The sequence below is a fragment of the Ursus arctos genome, unplaced genomic scaffold, assembly GCF_023065955.2.
Source record: "Ursus arctos isolate Adak ecotype North America unplaced genomic scaffold, UrsArc2.0 scaffold_23, whole genome shotgun sequence".
Lineage (NCBI taxonomy): Eukaryota > Metazoa > Chordata > Mammalia > Carnivora > Ursidae > Ursus > Ursus arctos.
The window spans coordinates 15,021,130-15,037,167 of NW_026622908.1; the positions used below are offsets into that span (position 1 = coordinate 15,021,130).

Below are 16,038 nucleotides of genomic sequence, written 5' to 3' on the forward strand. Positions count from 1 at the left end.
CAGAAAGAAGCTACAACCAGAGGTAAGGATCTAGGCAGCCTCTTTGAAGGAAATAGTCCTCTTCAGCAGGTAAAAATTGGAGGGAAGTGGAGAGAGGTGGGGGGGAAGATATCAGAGACAGAGCAAAATCCCAAGGAAAAGTAACATGAGATTTCAAGGTATGATAAATTGTACAATTTGAATATCAGATACAAAAAGCCACAACTATAGGAAATCAGACTGAAGGAGAGGCTGAAATGCAAAACTAGAGAGCCTGAGAGGAAAATAAGAAATTTAATTATGTGCGTAATGCTGACACATTAATAGTGGGAGTGCTCTAAGAATCAGAGCTGTGCTTGAAAAGTCAGGCGGGAAATTGGACAGCTAGTTAAGAGGATATTCTTTTCATAATCTAGGCAATGAGACCCAGAACAATAGGGTAAGTCAAAGCCAGAGAGAGGCAGTTCAGTTTGACAACTCTTTGAATATGGATGGTAAAAAGAAAACAAGAATCATAGAGGACCTAATATTTCAGTACTAAGTGCCTGGGGGAAAAAAAGGCAGATTATTACTCACAGAGATAAAGCAACTGGAAACAGGAACTGTCAGAAGTTGAGTAAGGTCCAGGATGCTCCCGTTATTTTGAGGCTCCCAGCATATTACAAAATAAACGCTGAAATAGACCCTCCCTTTCCTGTCAAGATCACCTTTTTGCTCTTTACTTATTGGCTCTCATTACGGTTTCTCTTTGCAACTCCTACTACATGGGGACAGTACAGGGCATGAAGGGGAAGGGAGAACTTCCCCTTATTGTTGCTTATTACTGAGGTTCTGAAAACAAGACAAGTTAGCTTGCAAGGTGTGGTATGAGGACATGACATCAATTTTTAATGTGTTCTGTTTGGAACTACATTGCTAAAGGTGGTACAACACTTACGGGAGGCAACAGACAATTTAATGCTGCTGTCCCTGTTTCATGCTAAACAAGAAATAGGACATCTAGGCTTCCCTATAAACTGAAAGATTTTTAAATGAATATTTGATAATGCCTGTATTATTTATAAATGTATTTTGTCTCTGCCAATTGATTTTTTTTTTAAGAGGACGGTTTGTCTTTTGACTTACTATACTTCTCATGCATTAGTGTTAATGGAGAAAACAGGTAGATGACTACCTAGAAACTTGTAACTGTTGCTGGACTCTGTGCTCTGCTTTGAATATTAAGACAAATCCTCTTATCTTGACAGCTTCATAATAAACAATAAGGACACATTCTTCAGCAATGCTACTCGAAGCAGAATAGTCTATCACATGCTACAGCACACGAAATATGAAAATGGAATATCAAAAGTGGGTAAGAACACTAATTAAAAATATAGAGAAGGTAGAATTTGCTGTTACTGATCATATCCAGGAATACTTATTTTCACACCTGAAGCTTTGCCTTCATGCACTAAATATGAGGATATAACGCATTGAACACAAATTCTAAACATTCTATTTTTCAGCTTTCCAGTAAAACAAAACTAAATAAAACAACAGCAACAACAAAAACTTTTTTAAGGACATTTAGCCATATGTATCAAAATGAGAACATTTTGGAATAGAAATTTTATTTCTTGGAATGTATCTCAAAGAAATAATCCTACTTTTGAATAACAGTGTATGTAGAAGTTTGTTCACAGTGGCTTTGTTTATAAACAAAGATTAGAATAGAATAAAATTGGAAATACTCTTAACCGTCCATCACTAGGAGCGAACCATAAGTTAGGCTGCTTCTCCGTAAATGGCATCCCTTTAAAATTATGTGTTATTTATTCACTCGTAAATCAAATTTATTGAACATCTGTTATATGCTATATATCACAAAAAAAGTATATGACGCAGACCCCTTACTTGTGGAAATTGAAAATTAGTGATTAGTTCTCCATTTATTGACTTTGAAAGGTATCCACAAGGCATAATCAAGTGAAAAAAAAGAGCAGATAAAAAACTATGTCTAATGTAATTCTATTTCCTAAACACACATTTGTAAAAAGAAAAAAATCTAGAAGATATACGAAACTTTCTAGAAATTACCTCCAGAAGGTGAAATAACAGCTAATTTTAACTTTCTAGATTTCTGTGTTGTTTGAATGGATTGTATATTGCAAAAGAAAGTTGAGAAAATTTCACCTAAAAAAATTAAATAAAATTGCAAAGTTTACATAGCCCAGAGCAGAAAACAGGTAACAAATGAACTGGTCTTTTAATTATTAGGGTGAGAAATACAAGACAGTGAAGATATCAAATGTTAGTTATGTCCTAAAATCCTTACAAATAAAAAGTTGATAACCATAAAAAAAAAAACTTGCACCAGTTTCTACTGAATTGTATTTAAATATGGTTCCACAGAAGTAAAATGAACTCTGTTTCAAGTCAGCCATTTTTTAAAGAGGAAAGTTCAGACTTTGGTTCTCTTCTGATTCATTTATCTTCAAATTCATTTATTACTGAATAGTCAAAATAGTTAATTTGGACACTAAATCCTTACAAAAAATTTTGACACTTAGTTTTCTAAATAAGACATAAAAATGGAGAAATCCAGAATATAAAATAAAAATGTGTCTATGTGATAGTGTTTTGTGCTTACATAATCTTTAGAAATAAAAATAGGACATTTCAAATGATTGTAAAGCTGTCATGAGCTTTGTGGAACATACAGTAAACACAAAGGGTATAAAAATAAAATTTAAAAATCCCCAAACTCAGTTGTCACTCTCACAAATTAATACTGAGTGTATATATAGTATACATATAAAAATGTATATATAGTAAACCTGCATGATTCTAATAATGATGATTAGCATATCTAATAATAATAGTGAATATGATATATATACACATCATTATTAGAATCATGCAGTGTTTATGATTTTGTCCTTTTTAAAAAGTATTTATGAGTATTTTCTCAAACCCTTTGGTATGTCTGTAAACATTGTAAATAACTGTACAAAATTCTATTATAGGCATTCATCAAATTGCAATTATTTACCAAGTCCTAGTATCATTGATTGCACTGTAATAATTAAATGATTCCTCAATTTTTTAAAATTTTTTATTATGTTATGTTAGTCATCATACAGTACATGATTCCTCAATTTTGGCTATACAATGATTTCTTATTCTTTACTGATACAAATAATACTGCAACAAAAATTATTCTCCAAAAGTTTCCCAATATCTAATCTTACAGGACAAGATGAGAATGTTCATTTCACTACACTCTGGCTGAGCTGGAGGATATTTTGAGAAGTGTCACATATTGTTATTTGTGTCTCCTTGGCTCAGTATTAATTAAAGACTTCTCAAAACCAATATCCTTTGAGACATTTTTGTGGGTGGAGAATTCCTCTGCTTTCTTGACCAAATGTTGTTGTTTTGAGGCAGAAAAAAGTATTTGCTCCAGGTTCCTGTGATCCCAAATAAATGGGTATTAAAATGCCTCATATTTCATGATATGGCAAAGAGCCATGTATTGACATCTTACAAATCTCCATTGATTCATGTTGTAAGGACACAAATAGACTTTTTAGAATTAGTCTCTTGCACAGTCCCCTGCCTTCAGAGGTGATGTGGCTATGCGTGTCATTTGGGTTACTTTAAGTTTTTAAATTAATTTGTTCTCCCAAATTTATATATGTTGCTACAGAGGGAAGTCTTCATTTGACTGACTCAAGAACTGTTCTTTTTTTTTCTCTTTCCAGGTATCTGTAAACTTATAAACAATGGCTCATATATAGCAGCTTTCCCCCCACACGAGGTAATTTCCATTTTAGAAAAAAGTTTCTCATGCTCATTGGTGACCCTTTTTTTTTTTTTTTTTTTTTTTTAAAGTCTGGCCACCTCTCTTAGGAGGATTCAATCAATGAATGGCCCTGGGCCTTTCTCAGCGCCCATTATGATCTCTGACTGCACACTGGCCCCAGTGCTCCAGAACCTTTGTGCAATTTTTCCCTTATCGAGAGTCCCAGCGCCAGAGGGAACTCAGGGACATGGTTCAACCACTCTGACCAACACCCTCTGCTCCAACACAGAGTTCCGTGCTTCCTAACTTGGGGTCCACACCACTCCCAAACAGGGCAGGTTCTGTGCCTACTACTTTGGGATACCTGAAAATCTCAGACAAACCCAAACCTAAAACCTACACCCCATTATTTACTTGATTCTCTGCCAGGTTATTACCTGTCTACCAATTTTAAGTTAGAAACACCTGCTCCAAGCTGTGGTGAGTTCTGCCTGTGAGTCATGAATGACATTTGAATCAGTTTTGAACATCTTCTCCCAACACACACACACACACACACACACACACACACTGTATTCTTTTTAAGGCAATTTTGCATTTTAAAATGAGATTGGGGTCTTTAGAGGTTTGAGGTATGCAGTCTCAGAACCCATCAATTCTATGTATAAAAGCTGAGAACTCACAGGATGTAACCCCTATATCTGAGGAATTCACAGTCTAGTAAAACTCATGAAGGATAAAATTCATTGAGCACTTCCTATTTGGTACGGAGCTAAGTGTTTTATATGGATTATCTCATTTAATCCTTAGAACAACCCCTTAAGATAGAGAATAATAATAGCTCCATTTTATAGCTAGATCATGGAGGCACAGAGAAGTTAAATACCAAAGGCACAGGTCTAAGCCCAGGAAGCCAGACCCCAACGCATCTATTCATTGTGGTATGAATATCTTACTTACAGTAGGAATGGAAATAATAATAACGGGCAGTATGTTAGGTTTTTTTCATGCAACAGGCCCTGTGCATGTATTTTCCCATTAATCTGACAATAACCCTGGAGGGGTAGATATTATTATTTTCTCAGTATAGAGATGCAGAAACAAGGCTCAGAGAAATTAACACCATGTCAGATTTGCCATAGTCGGTAAGTGGTAACGTGTTCAGAGTAGCAAACCTAAGGCCCTGGAAGAGCTTCTATGGCAAAGGAAATTTTGGTTTGTTCTTTGTGTAAGTAATTTCTTCTGCATAACTAGTCTGTGCTCATTTGACACTTTCTTGTGTGAAATTTGGAACCTATTTAGAATAGGTTATAAATAATAGTCCTGTTTATTCTTCTCTGTTGTTTGGAGTAGGGACTGATCATGAGGATGGGAAGGGGTGGTCACTGAGTGCACATGGTCCTCTGAATAGGGATGGAAACATGTGGGCAAGCAGGGGTCATCACTGCAGTGACACAGGGTCACTGTCAACCCAGAACAGTATGGTTGAGTTCTTGAGTAGAATTAGAACAATGATGTACTAGGGATTCTAAGCTTAGCCCCCAAGACCCAGGAAGTGCCTATGTCTGCCCACGGAGTGTGGGAAGAAAAGTCAAGTATTCTAGAAAAATTATCATTAATGACTGAAAGAAAGCTGAGATTTTGGTTCACCTTCCCTTACTTACCCAATCTCAGGGCAGTCTACCCTAACAGATCAGTCCAATTGCACAAGCAAACAAAGCTTTCCCAAGTGGATGTAACCACGCTTGAAATCTGGATCCTCACTTTCATCTCCTGAGCTTCTAATCTTTAGGCTTTAAACGCCTTGGGCTCTCTTAAGGAAGAAAACTTGAACTGCACTGTAGGAGAGGAAAACTTTTCTCTTCTTCCCTTCAGGGTACTTTGGCTGACCTAATAAGTTGACATAAAGCAGGTTAATAGGAGAAAAGCAAATTTAATTACACATGTACAGATCCCCACAAAGACATGAGAGGCTCTCCAGCAGTCGGGAATTGAGGTTTATATGCTGTCCTGGGCTAAAAAGAAGAAGGCAGGGGTCTGGGAGGGAGATAATCCACAGGACGATGGAAGGGCAAATGTTGGGTGAACCAATGCTTGCTACTTACCGTGCAGATAAGTACTTCTTTCGTAAAAAAGTTATCCTTGGTAATAGCTCCCCTTCCTCTCATAGGCTTCCTATCTAAATTATTTTGAGCAGGTAAGGGGTAGGTTAAAAACTCTTCTTGAGCCTATTGGTCCTTAATTGTTTTCGACTTAGAAATAATCTACATGCCAAAGTAGCACATTCTTGGGCAGCCTGCCCTGAACCCCATCAGCGCTTTAACTGTACTTCCAACTTTACCTAATTAATTTACCCATTTCATTAGGAAGCCAGAGAGAGTGAAATCCACATATGTGCCTCCTTTCAGCCTAGTGGACTGTGATTCAAAGTGTCCTCTTTCTTCAGACACCCCTGGTTGTCTGGGATCACTCAGATGATAGTTTTCCACTTTTCAACGGCCACAATATATCAAACACCCTAAATTAACTAACACTGATTTTGTACTTTATATGTACCCAGCACTTTATGTGCAAATGGGCCCTCACAAAACCCCTTTATGGTGGAAATCATTAATATTGATTCTTACTTTCATCATCTACATGAAGAAACTAAGGCATAAATGCCACTTGTTTTAAATTTTCATTGAGCTGTTTGTAAAAGTAGAATCACAAATTGTAATGAGAGGAGTTCATCAAATTCTGTCCTAAGTTTTGGTTTAGAAAATAGTTACCATATCTGTTGCCCTCCTTTTTGATTATAAAAGCAAAGCAGTTCCTCTATCAGACGTATATAGTCTATGTGTCTAAAATTGCAACCTATATGACAATTTTTGAGGGGAGATATAACGAATTTGAAAATCTTTCCATTTTTGGAATATATTATCTAAAATAAGGTGTAAGGATTCTAGAATTTAAAAACTTGACTAGCACTTGTGACTTGGACCTCTTACACTTTTTGATTGAACGTTTTACTTTCTTCTTTAGCTTCTATAAATAAAATAAATATTTTCTGGGACTGAGTAACTTCTTTAAAGTAGAATAATATTCTTAATTTCTGAAGTAAAGATTACAACTCTTTCTCTCAGTGATGGTGAAAGTATAGTGTTTTATATTAAAAGACCTTAGGTTACAAACAATAAACACTAAATTCTAGTTTACTTTAAGTGAAAGGGATCTCACTGGTTTAAAAAAGGACTTTAAGAAAGGACTTTTAAGGAATTATCAGGGTATTTTCAATGTAGGAGAGAAATATAAAGGCATTTACTGCATCATTCCAGTGACGGGCTTAAGTTTTCAATTTCTGCAGCTTTCAAGAAGCTATTAAATTGTTCTGTAAGGAAAAAGTAGTAAAAGCAATTCCTATTTCGTTCACATTTACTAAGGGAATTTATCTTATGTGTTTCAGGGAGCCTACAAGAGTAGCCAACCCATCAAAACGCATGGACCTCAGAATAATAGACATCTATTATATGAGCGCTGGGCACGCTGGGGAATGTGGTATAAGCATCAGCCCCTGGATTTAATCAGGTAATGTGGGCGGATCAGTAATGAAAGATATATTATGCTGTTCTGTTGTCATTTTTCTAGATTTGGAATTACTTCGTTCACCCACCAAATCATCTGTATTACTCAGGATACAGTTAGGGGAAAAGAAGCCACTGTAGGTCTTTTCAATAAAAAAAAACTTAATTTAGGTATTTGGTTATACGGGGAACAGGAAAGCTGAGAAATCAGACAGGAATAGTGAGGCAACCAGAGATTAACAACAGCAGAAGATTACTAACATCTATGAGGTTGGAAGGAAAATAGGATGAAGTATATTTCAGAGCCCCCTACCTGGACCATTGGGCAGGAGCTATACCATCCATGACTAAGACTGTCCACAGAGAAGTGAAAGAGTATTGGAGAAGGCATGACCACTTCTCCCTGAGGATGACCAATAGAGAAGGAAAGATCTTGGCTTTACCCCCTCCTTCCACCTTTGAGTCTTCCAGCACCTCCTGACCCAACTTAACCAGGAGCAATTTACAATGGAAACTGTGTAATCTACTTCCCTGTGAAACAAACCAAAATAGGGAAAGGCAGAAAACGGATCTGAGAGCAAAGAGGAAAATGACCAACATAGCATCTATACATATATTTGTATTTCAACCAAGAATTTAGTGAGTATTCTATTCCAGGAAGCATATTTCTAGTGAGTAACTGCTCTCAATTTCGTTTAGTCTCCAGATACTGTTATATTCATGATTTATTTAATTTTGATGAAGGATAATTTGTTCTTTTAAAAATATCAGAAAATACGTATTAAAAAGGACTTAATCAAGTTTCTAGCTAATTATAAATATTCTTAGAATGAATGAAAAAAAGAGCATTCATAAGTTTATTTATGCTGATATTTCGAACTGTTTATGAAATGTAAATATCAAGAATAACTCTTAACTGTCAACGTTGTCCCAGCAGGAAACTAATAGAACTGATAGAACAGAAGGGGTATCTGAAGAAAATCTAATAAAAAAATATATACAGAAGTGTAAATAGTATCAAGGGAGCAAACGGATGATGATGATGAAGCTTCCAGGAACTAGCGAAAGCTGGATGCTCTCATCAAACCTTGGCCAAGAGGAATAAGGGGAGAGAACAGTTGGTCAAACCTGTCAAAAACAGAGGTGGGGGATGCCTAACAGAAGCTACACTCTTAGAAAGAAAGCAGCTACAGGCAGATCATGCTCCAAGAAGGAGAAAGTCAGGATAATCAATACATCAATATCTCTTTGATCCCACTCTGTGATCTCCTGCTGGTACCTTCAGTTAGGCAAAGAGTCCTTCAGGAATCCAGAAGAAGAAAGGAGCATAAGTGCTATAGCCAATGCAGGTGAGCCTCCTGGGGCTTCTAGCAGAAAGGAAAAGGATAGAACATGATCTGGGTGTACAAATTATAATATCCAGCACCAGACCATTTTTATTTCAGACTTTAAGTACTTGGGCATATCCAAAATCAAGATGCTTTGATTCTAATTCTGTCACTCACAACAAATTATCAGATTCTTATTTATGCAGGTGAAAAAATTATTATTTTTTGTTTTGGTTGGTTTTTTTTTTGTTTTTTGGTTTTGTTTTTTTTTTTTTAAGAGAGATGGAGAGAGTGAGCAGTGGGGAGAGGCAGAGGAAGAGGGAGAGAGAGAATCTGAGGCAGGCTCCATGCTCAGCACGGAGCCCGAAGTGGAGCTCGATCTCATGACCCTGAGGTCATGACCTGAGCTGAACTCAAGAGTTGGACATTTAACTGACTGAGCCACCCAGGCACCCCATTAATATTTTTTTTTTTTTTATTTAGAGACAGAGAGGAAAGAATTGTTATTTTAGTGATATGTGAACACAGTGAAATGTGCGAGCTCACAGAACCATGTTTATTATTAGGAACTAAACTGAAGTTGGTGTTTTCAAGCAAGCATTTCAGTGTCAATAATTCTCTTGTCTATTGGATGCATTGCTATTGTGGCTTCAGGTAATTTAAGTGAACAACCTTTATTTTCAATAACTAGGGTTATTTGGCTACTATTACCAATTATTTGGCTATTGACATAGAAGGGAAACTTTGCTTATGAAAATCATATATTTTGTGTTCAAGTGGCTAAGAAGAGAGAGGAGATGAAGGGCCTACCCAAGACGAAGGCCATAAAAGAGGAGAGATGACACTTCGGCGTGTTCCTGCTCTCTAGGAACCTGCTTGTTACCAAAATACAAAACAGATAAAAACAGAATGGCTATGGGTGAAGTATAGTGAAGAGTGACAGCAACAGAAACCTAGCAATTCCTCTCTGCCTCAGCAGGGTTTTTGAGATTCCTCTAGAGATCCTAGAATGTTATAAATACCAGTGCTCTAGGTCAGGGGGGTTTTCATTAGCTTTCTTGGCCTGGAACCAGCTTCTTCCTCTCCTGAATCAGATCTAAAATCTCCTATAACTTAGGTGATTAAACTACTGTCAAATAATATTGTTGTTCCTCTTAACCTTCAAGAGTATGTAATTTAAAATCTCAGCATAACGTTGCCTGTTTAAGGGGGTTGTCCGTGCAGTCCTCTGTAGTCATTATTATGAATACATTCCATTATGTTAGTAATATATGCGAAAACCCTACTCTACTTCACAGAGGAACACTTGTTTAAAGGAACAAATGGCTTTATTGCAATACCTGTTAATATGATAAGCTTTTGTCTCAACTAGAACATTATCATTGTATGAGAAGTGAATGGTCTATGGGTCTATGTCTCCTAGGAGAAATCAGTGAGAAAACCAGAAACTTAGATAAATGGAGGACGACTCCGTAACTCTACCTGGTAGAATATGCAAAAGTTTAATTGGCACAATACAGAGAGTGACTTAGAAAAAGAATGATTTTCAGAAAGAGAAAAAGTACCAAGAGAATTGTCTTGTCAAGGAAAAAATGCCAAGAGAATTTTCTTCCCAGCAAGAATCACTGCCCAGGGCAATGTTCCTAAATGAACTGCAAAATGCCAATTTTTAAAACTATCCCCAGGACAAAACTGTGTTAAGTAACCATATTTAGAAGATGGAGACCAAACAGAATTCAAGAAATTATTTCTTACCACAGCTTTATAAACTGTGTGGCAGTTGATATTGTCAGTAGACTTGGTAAAGAAAGAGCAATTGGATAGTCATTAGAACTGTCTTATTCGTCTGCTATTTCCATATAAACTATGTTCATCACCTGAAGGGGAATAAAATACGTTCATTTCCTTAGCTTCCTTCACTCAATACTCCCTTTGGTGGGTGCTAGTGAAGACAACACAGGTCCACTGTCAAGCACTTGAAGTCTCATGGGGAGGGAGAGGAATGGAAGAGTGACAGGTTAATTGTCATCTAATATTGTAAGTTTAGGACACTGAAATGTGGGTGAGGCAGTATGGGAGCAAGATCTGGAGGTTGCAGTGGAAGTCAGGAAAGGCTTCCTGTAAGAAGTGATATAAAGTGAAAGATGCATATAAGCCAGACAAGGGAAGAGGATGAAATGTAATATTTCAAAGTAAGGGAACAGCATTGACCATGGAAAGATTCACATGCTCCAGGAACCACAGAGTTAACTTTGCTGAGGAAGGTGTGACATGATTGTGTCTAGCATAAGGGAGGCTGGCCAAGGGTGCAGATGGTGACTGAAATCAAATCTACTCTCAACATCTACCTACAGGGAAGACTCTTTTCTAATTTACATGAAAGCAGTATGGTTTAGCACAGCTCTGTGTGAGGAAAACAAAAAGAGATTTTGCTAGGAGGATGGAGAAAGGCAATAATTGGCTTATAAAAAGTTTTATGAACCTTGTTAAGAAGCTTGACACAGAAAGAACACATTGTATAAAATTGCCCCTGTAATGGCAGTGTTTAAAGATAAGCAGCATCCCCCATCATTGGATTCATTAACAAGTGGGAATGATAAGATACCACAGATGGACCTGACGAGGAACTGAGCTGGTATGTCCCTCTGAAATTCTGACTAGGTGTGACATCACCATTTGCAGTGTTGCTTATGTTGAAAGCTAAGGGTTTGCTTTTTTGTGCAGGCTGTACTTTGGTGAGAAGATCGGGCTCTACTTTGCTTGGCTGGGATGGTATACTGGAATGCTGATCCCTGCAGCACTTGTTGGCTTGTGTGTGTTTTTCTATGGAATATTTACAATGAATGGAAGTCAAGTAAGGTGAGCTATTAACAGACTTATTAAAATGTGTTGGCCTTTATTCTGATTGGCAAAAGCTTTATGATAATGCTGACTATGAAAAACAACTCATGGTTCTACAATTTATTTGCTGGGATTTTTGAGGGGAAAAGAAAAGCACTATTTTTAAAAGGCCATTTCCATATTTTTATATGCAAATTCTCTTGGATAAGTTCTAAGACTGTTTCTCTGTATGCAAAATTTCTCTTTCCAGTATATCCCACTTAGTAATTCAACAATGCAATGGTAGTTTTATATAACTTACATTTCCATAGTATTTGGTAGTCTAGAATGCCCTCTCACTACAGTAGTTCAAATAATCAAAATAGCTACAATTCTTTAAACACTTATACGACGAGCTTCCTAATAATGTTCTTTTTTTTTTTTTTCCATTTGATAGCAACTTCACTACCACCTTGGAGATGAGTATTCCTTTTTGCAGATGAGGGAACCTTAAGTGGTTAGAGATGTCTGAACAAAATATTTGTAGCACATAAATCCTGCTTTGAGTGATCTTCTCTCCTGAGAGCGTAAAATCACTTTCTATTTTCTCCTTATTCTCTATAAAAACAAATATTTGTAATTTTTTTAATATCAACTTAAGGTATCAAGACAGTAGTGAAATAACGTTTGACAAAAATCAAGCATTTATCAGAATGGTGATTCTACTGTTAAAGTTGAAATGATTCAAGATTTGGGTGGAGGGACAATACATTATTATTCAGCAGAGATAAGACTCACCCATGCATTAAAGAATCCTCATAATAAATGTTCTATTTAATATATATACAAGGATATCATTAAGTTCAGGCTTGTATGATATAATTCAAAATATGAAAAGCACTTCTCCCCTCCTTTAAAGCTCAGCACTTTGTTCTCCTTTAGTCCATCCTTTAACCATGACCTTCTACTAGGTAGTAATCATGACAGTTAATGGGATCATAAAAATTCATTTTCTTGAATTTTCTCTAAATATATGTACATGTATATATTATATACATATGTGTACGGATAACAATTTGCCTAAAAAAACAAAAGACTTCCATTGTCCTAGAGTTAAATCCAGTCCCATAACCAGCTTCCTTGATTTGGTATCTTCGTGTGCCCTTGCCTTGCTCTCCATGAATACCAAATGATAAGTAGTTTGAAAACAAAGTAACACCTACTGTTCAAACACATTTCATCTAGTCATAGGTTTATTTCAGTGTTTTGCAAGCTCACTACCACTCTAGAAGGCATCTTCCTGAACAAACTTGTGTCCAGTGGAAATATCCGTCCCTATTTGGGCATTTCTCGTATTCTGTTAAATCAGTAACCTCTGAGGCTAAGAAAACAGGTTGTGATTTGAAGTTATAGTTTCTTGAAAAGAAAAACACTTCTTATACTACTTTTTAATTCTCTGTTTCTATGAATTTGGCTTTTTTAAAGATTCACTTTAAAGTGATACCATAGAGTATTTTTTCTTTGGCTTATCTCAGTATAATGCCCTCAAGGTCCATCCATGTTGTCACAAATGGCAGAATTTCCTTCTTTCTCGTGGCTGAATATTCCGTTATATATATACATACACATGCCACATCTTCTTTATCCATTCATCCTTCAGTGGGCACTTAAGGTGTTTACGCATCTTGGCTATTGTAGGTAATGCTACAATGAACATAGGAGTGCAGATACCTCTTCAAGATCCTGTTTTCATTTCCTTTGGATATACACTTAGAAGTGGGACTGCAGGATCATATGGTAGTTCTATCTTTAATATTTTAAGGAACCTCCGTATTGTTTTCCATAGTGGCTGCACCAATTTACATTCCCATCAGCAGTGCTTTGATTATAGTCATCCTAACAGGTGTGAGGTGATATCTCACTGCGGCTTTGATTTGCATTATCCTGATGATTAATGATGTTGACCTCTCTTTCATGTACCTGTTGACCTGAAAATCTTCTTTAAAAAAATGTCTATTCAGTTTCCCTGCCCATTTTTGAAATCAGATTGCTTGTTTTTCTGCTATTAAATTATATGAGTTCTTTATATATTTTGGATATTAACTCCTTATCAGATATATGTTTTGTAAATATTTTCTCCCATTCTGTAGGTTGTCTTTTTGTTTATTGGTCATTTTCTTTGCTATGCAGAGCTTTTTAGTTCAATGCAGTCCATCCCACTTGTTTATTTTTGCTTTGGTTGCCTTTGCTTTTGGTGTCAAATACTAAAAATCCTTGGGAAGGCCAATTTCAAAGAATGTACCCCCTGTGTTTTCTTCTGGGAGTTTTATGGTTTCAGGTCTTAAATTTAAGTCTTTAATATATTATGAGTTAATTTTTACATATGGTATAAGATAGGGGTTTAGTTTAGTTCTTTTGCATGTGGATATCCAATTTTCCAATACCATTTATTGAAGAGACTGTCCTTCTTCCACGGTATAAAATTGTCAAAAATTGACCACACGTACATGGGTTTGTTTCTGGGTTCTGTATTCTGTTCCATTGATCTACGGGTCTATTTTTTTTTTTTTTAGGGAAATATCATCATCTTTTATTTATTTTTTAATAATATTTTTATTATATTATGTTAGTCACCATACAGTACATCCCTAGTTTTTGATGTAAAGTTCCACGATTCATTACTTGCAGATAACACCCAGTGCACCATGCAATACGTGCCCTCCTTAATACCCATCACCAGCCTATCCCATTCCCCCACCCCTCTCCCCTCTGAAGCCCTCAGTTTGTTTCCCAGAGTCCATAGTCTCTCATGGTTCATTCCCCTTTCTGTTTACCGCCCCCCCTTTCTTCCCTTTCTTCTCCTACCAATCTTCCTACCTCTTATGTTCCATAAATGAGTGAAACCATATGATAATTGTCTTTCTCTGCTTGACTTTATGCCAATACCATACTGTTTTGATTACTATTGCTTTATAATATTATTTTAAACCAGGAGGTGTCATGCCTCCCATTTTGTTCTTCTTTCTCAAGATTGCTTTAGCTATTTAGGGTTTGTTGTGTTCCACACAAATATTAGGATTGCTTTTTCTATTTCTGTGAAACTACCATTGAAATTTTGATAGAGATTGCATTGAATCTGTAGATGTCTTTTGGTAGTATAGACATTTCAACAGTATTAATTCTTCCAATCCATGAGCACAAAATATCGTCCCATTTATTTGTGTCTTTTTCAATTTCTTTCATCGATGTCTTGGTTTTCAATGTATAGATCTTTTACCTCCTCAGTTGAATTTAGCCATAATTATTTTATTATTTGGTGCAGTTGTAGATGAAACTGTTTTCTTTTTCTCTTTTGGATAGTTTGTTGTTAGTGTATAGAAATGCAACTGATATTTGTATATTGATTTTGTTTTCTGAAACTTTATTGAATTCATTTATTAGTTCTAACAGTGTTTTTGGTAGAGTCTTCAAGGTTTTAGAAAACCACTTTTTAAAAAAAAATTTTATTTATTTATTTTTAATTTAAATTCAATTAGCCAACATATAGTACAGCAGTTTCAGATGTAAAGTTCAGTAATTCATCAGTCACGTATCACGGTACTCATCACATCACGTACCCATCACCAATTACCCCATCCCCCCACACATCCCTTCCAGTAATCCTCAGTTTCTTTCCCATAGTTAAGAGTCTCTCATGGTTTGTCTCCCTCTCTGATTTCTTCCATAGGGGAAGGGAGGGAAAATGGAATGGGAAGAAATCTGGGAAAAACACTGTTTTTAAATGAATTGATAGAGACATAAAATAATTCTTAGATGGGTAGCTACTGTTCAGGTTGGTTCTATGGAGAACATATTCACAAAGTTTTACTATGTGGTGTAGACTCCCTCCTCTACCCCTACAAAGCTAAAAATGAACAAAAGGCAATGAAAGGACTAGATTTGTCATTCCTTTTGATTTATTTACCAACAAAGTAAATTAGGCTCTTTGCATATAAGTACCTTTAGTACAAGGAGTGTTTTAAAAGGCATTAGCAAACTCTTTTCTTCAGTGCTTTATGGTATTATATTACTGCTACTCTGTCACCCTATAATTAACATCTTGTCAGACTTTCTATTCTAAACCAAGATAAGCATCACTGAATATCTTGACTTTCAAAATTTCATGGAACTGAAATATTCTATTCAAGGTGTCAGACATAGTTAAGTCATGGTTAAGTTGTAGGAGTTATGATGGCAGGTCAGGGGAGGACACAGGACTTTTATTTAAAATAGTGTTGCTTTATTTTAGTATTATTTTATTAAGTTCCTTTTTTATTACCAGGTAACGGTATATTAAAAAGCTGAAGATTAGGTTGTGTTTGTTTGTTTCTATCAACTATGTTCATGTAAACTAAGGTTATATTTCTTAATTGCCCTGTATTTAATTGTAAAAATTATGTAGCAATCAAGTTGTAGATTATTACTATATGTATATGTACATATCTATATTTACAGGTGTTATTTGGTCTTACCTAACCAAATGTGGTCAGATGTTTGCCTGGCAGAGTACATATCATAGGAA

At 36.0% G+C, this 16,038-nt stretch overlaps 1 protein-coding gene across 1 annotated transcript in view; it reads left to right on the forward strand.

Annotated features, from left to right (window-relative positions):
- The window catches only part of ANO3 (anoctamin 3), a 394,322-nt gene that overhangs the window by 291,695 nt on the left and 86,589 nt on the right, over nucleotides 1-16,038 (forward strand). The window contains exons 10-13 of the mRNA XM_026512215.4: nucleotides 1,227-1,333; nucleotides 3,726-3,781; nucleotides 7,212-7,333; nucleotides 11,382-11,516. Of these exons, the coding sequence (XP_026368000.2) occupies nucleotides 1,227-1,333; nucleotides 3,726-3,781; nucleotides 7,212-7,333; nucleotides 11,382-11,516 (420 nt within the window). The remainder of the gene's footprint in view (nucleotides 1-1,226; nucleotides 1,334-3,725; nucleotides 3,782-7,211; nucleotides 7,334-11,381; nucleotides 11,517-16,038) is intronic.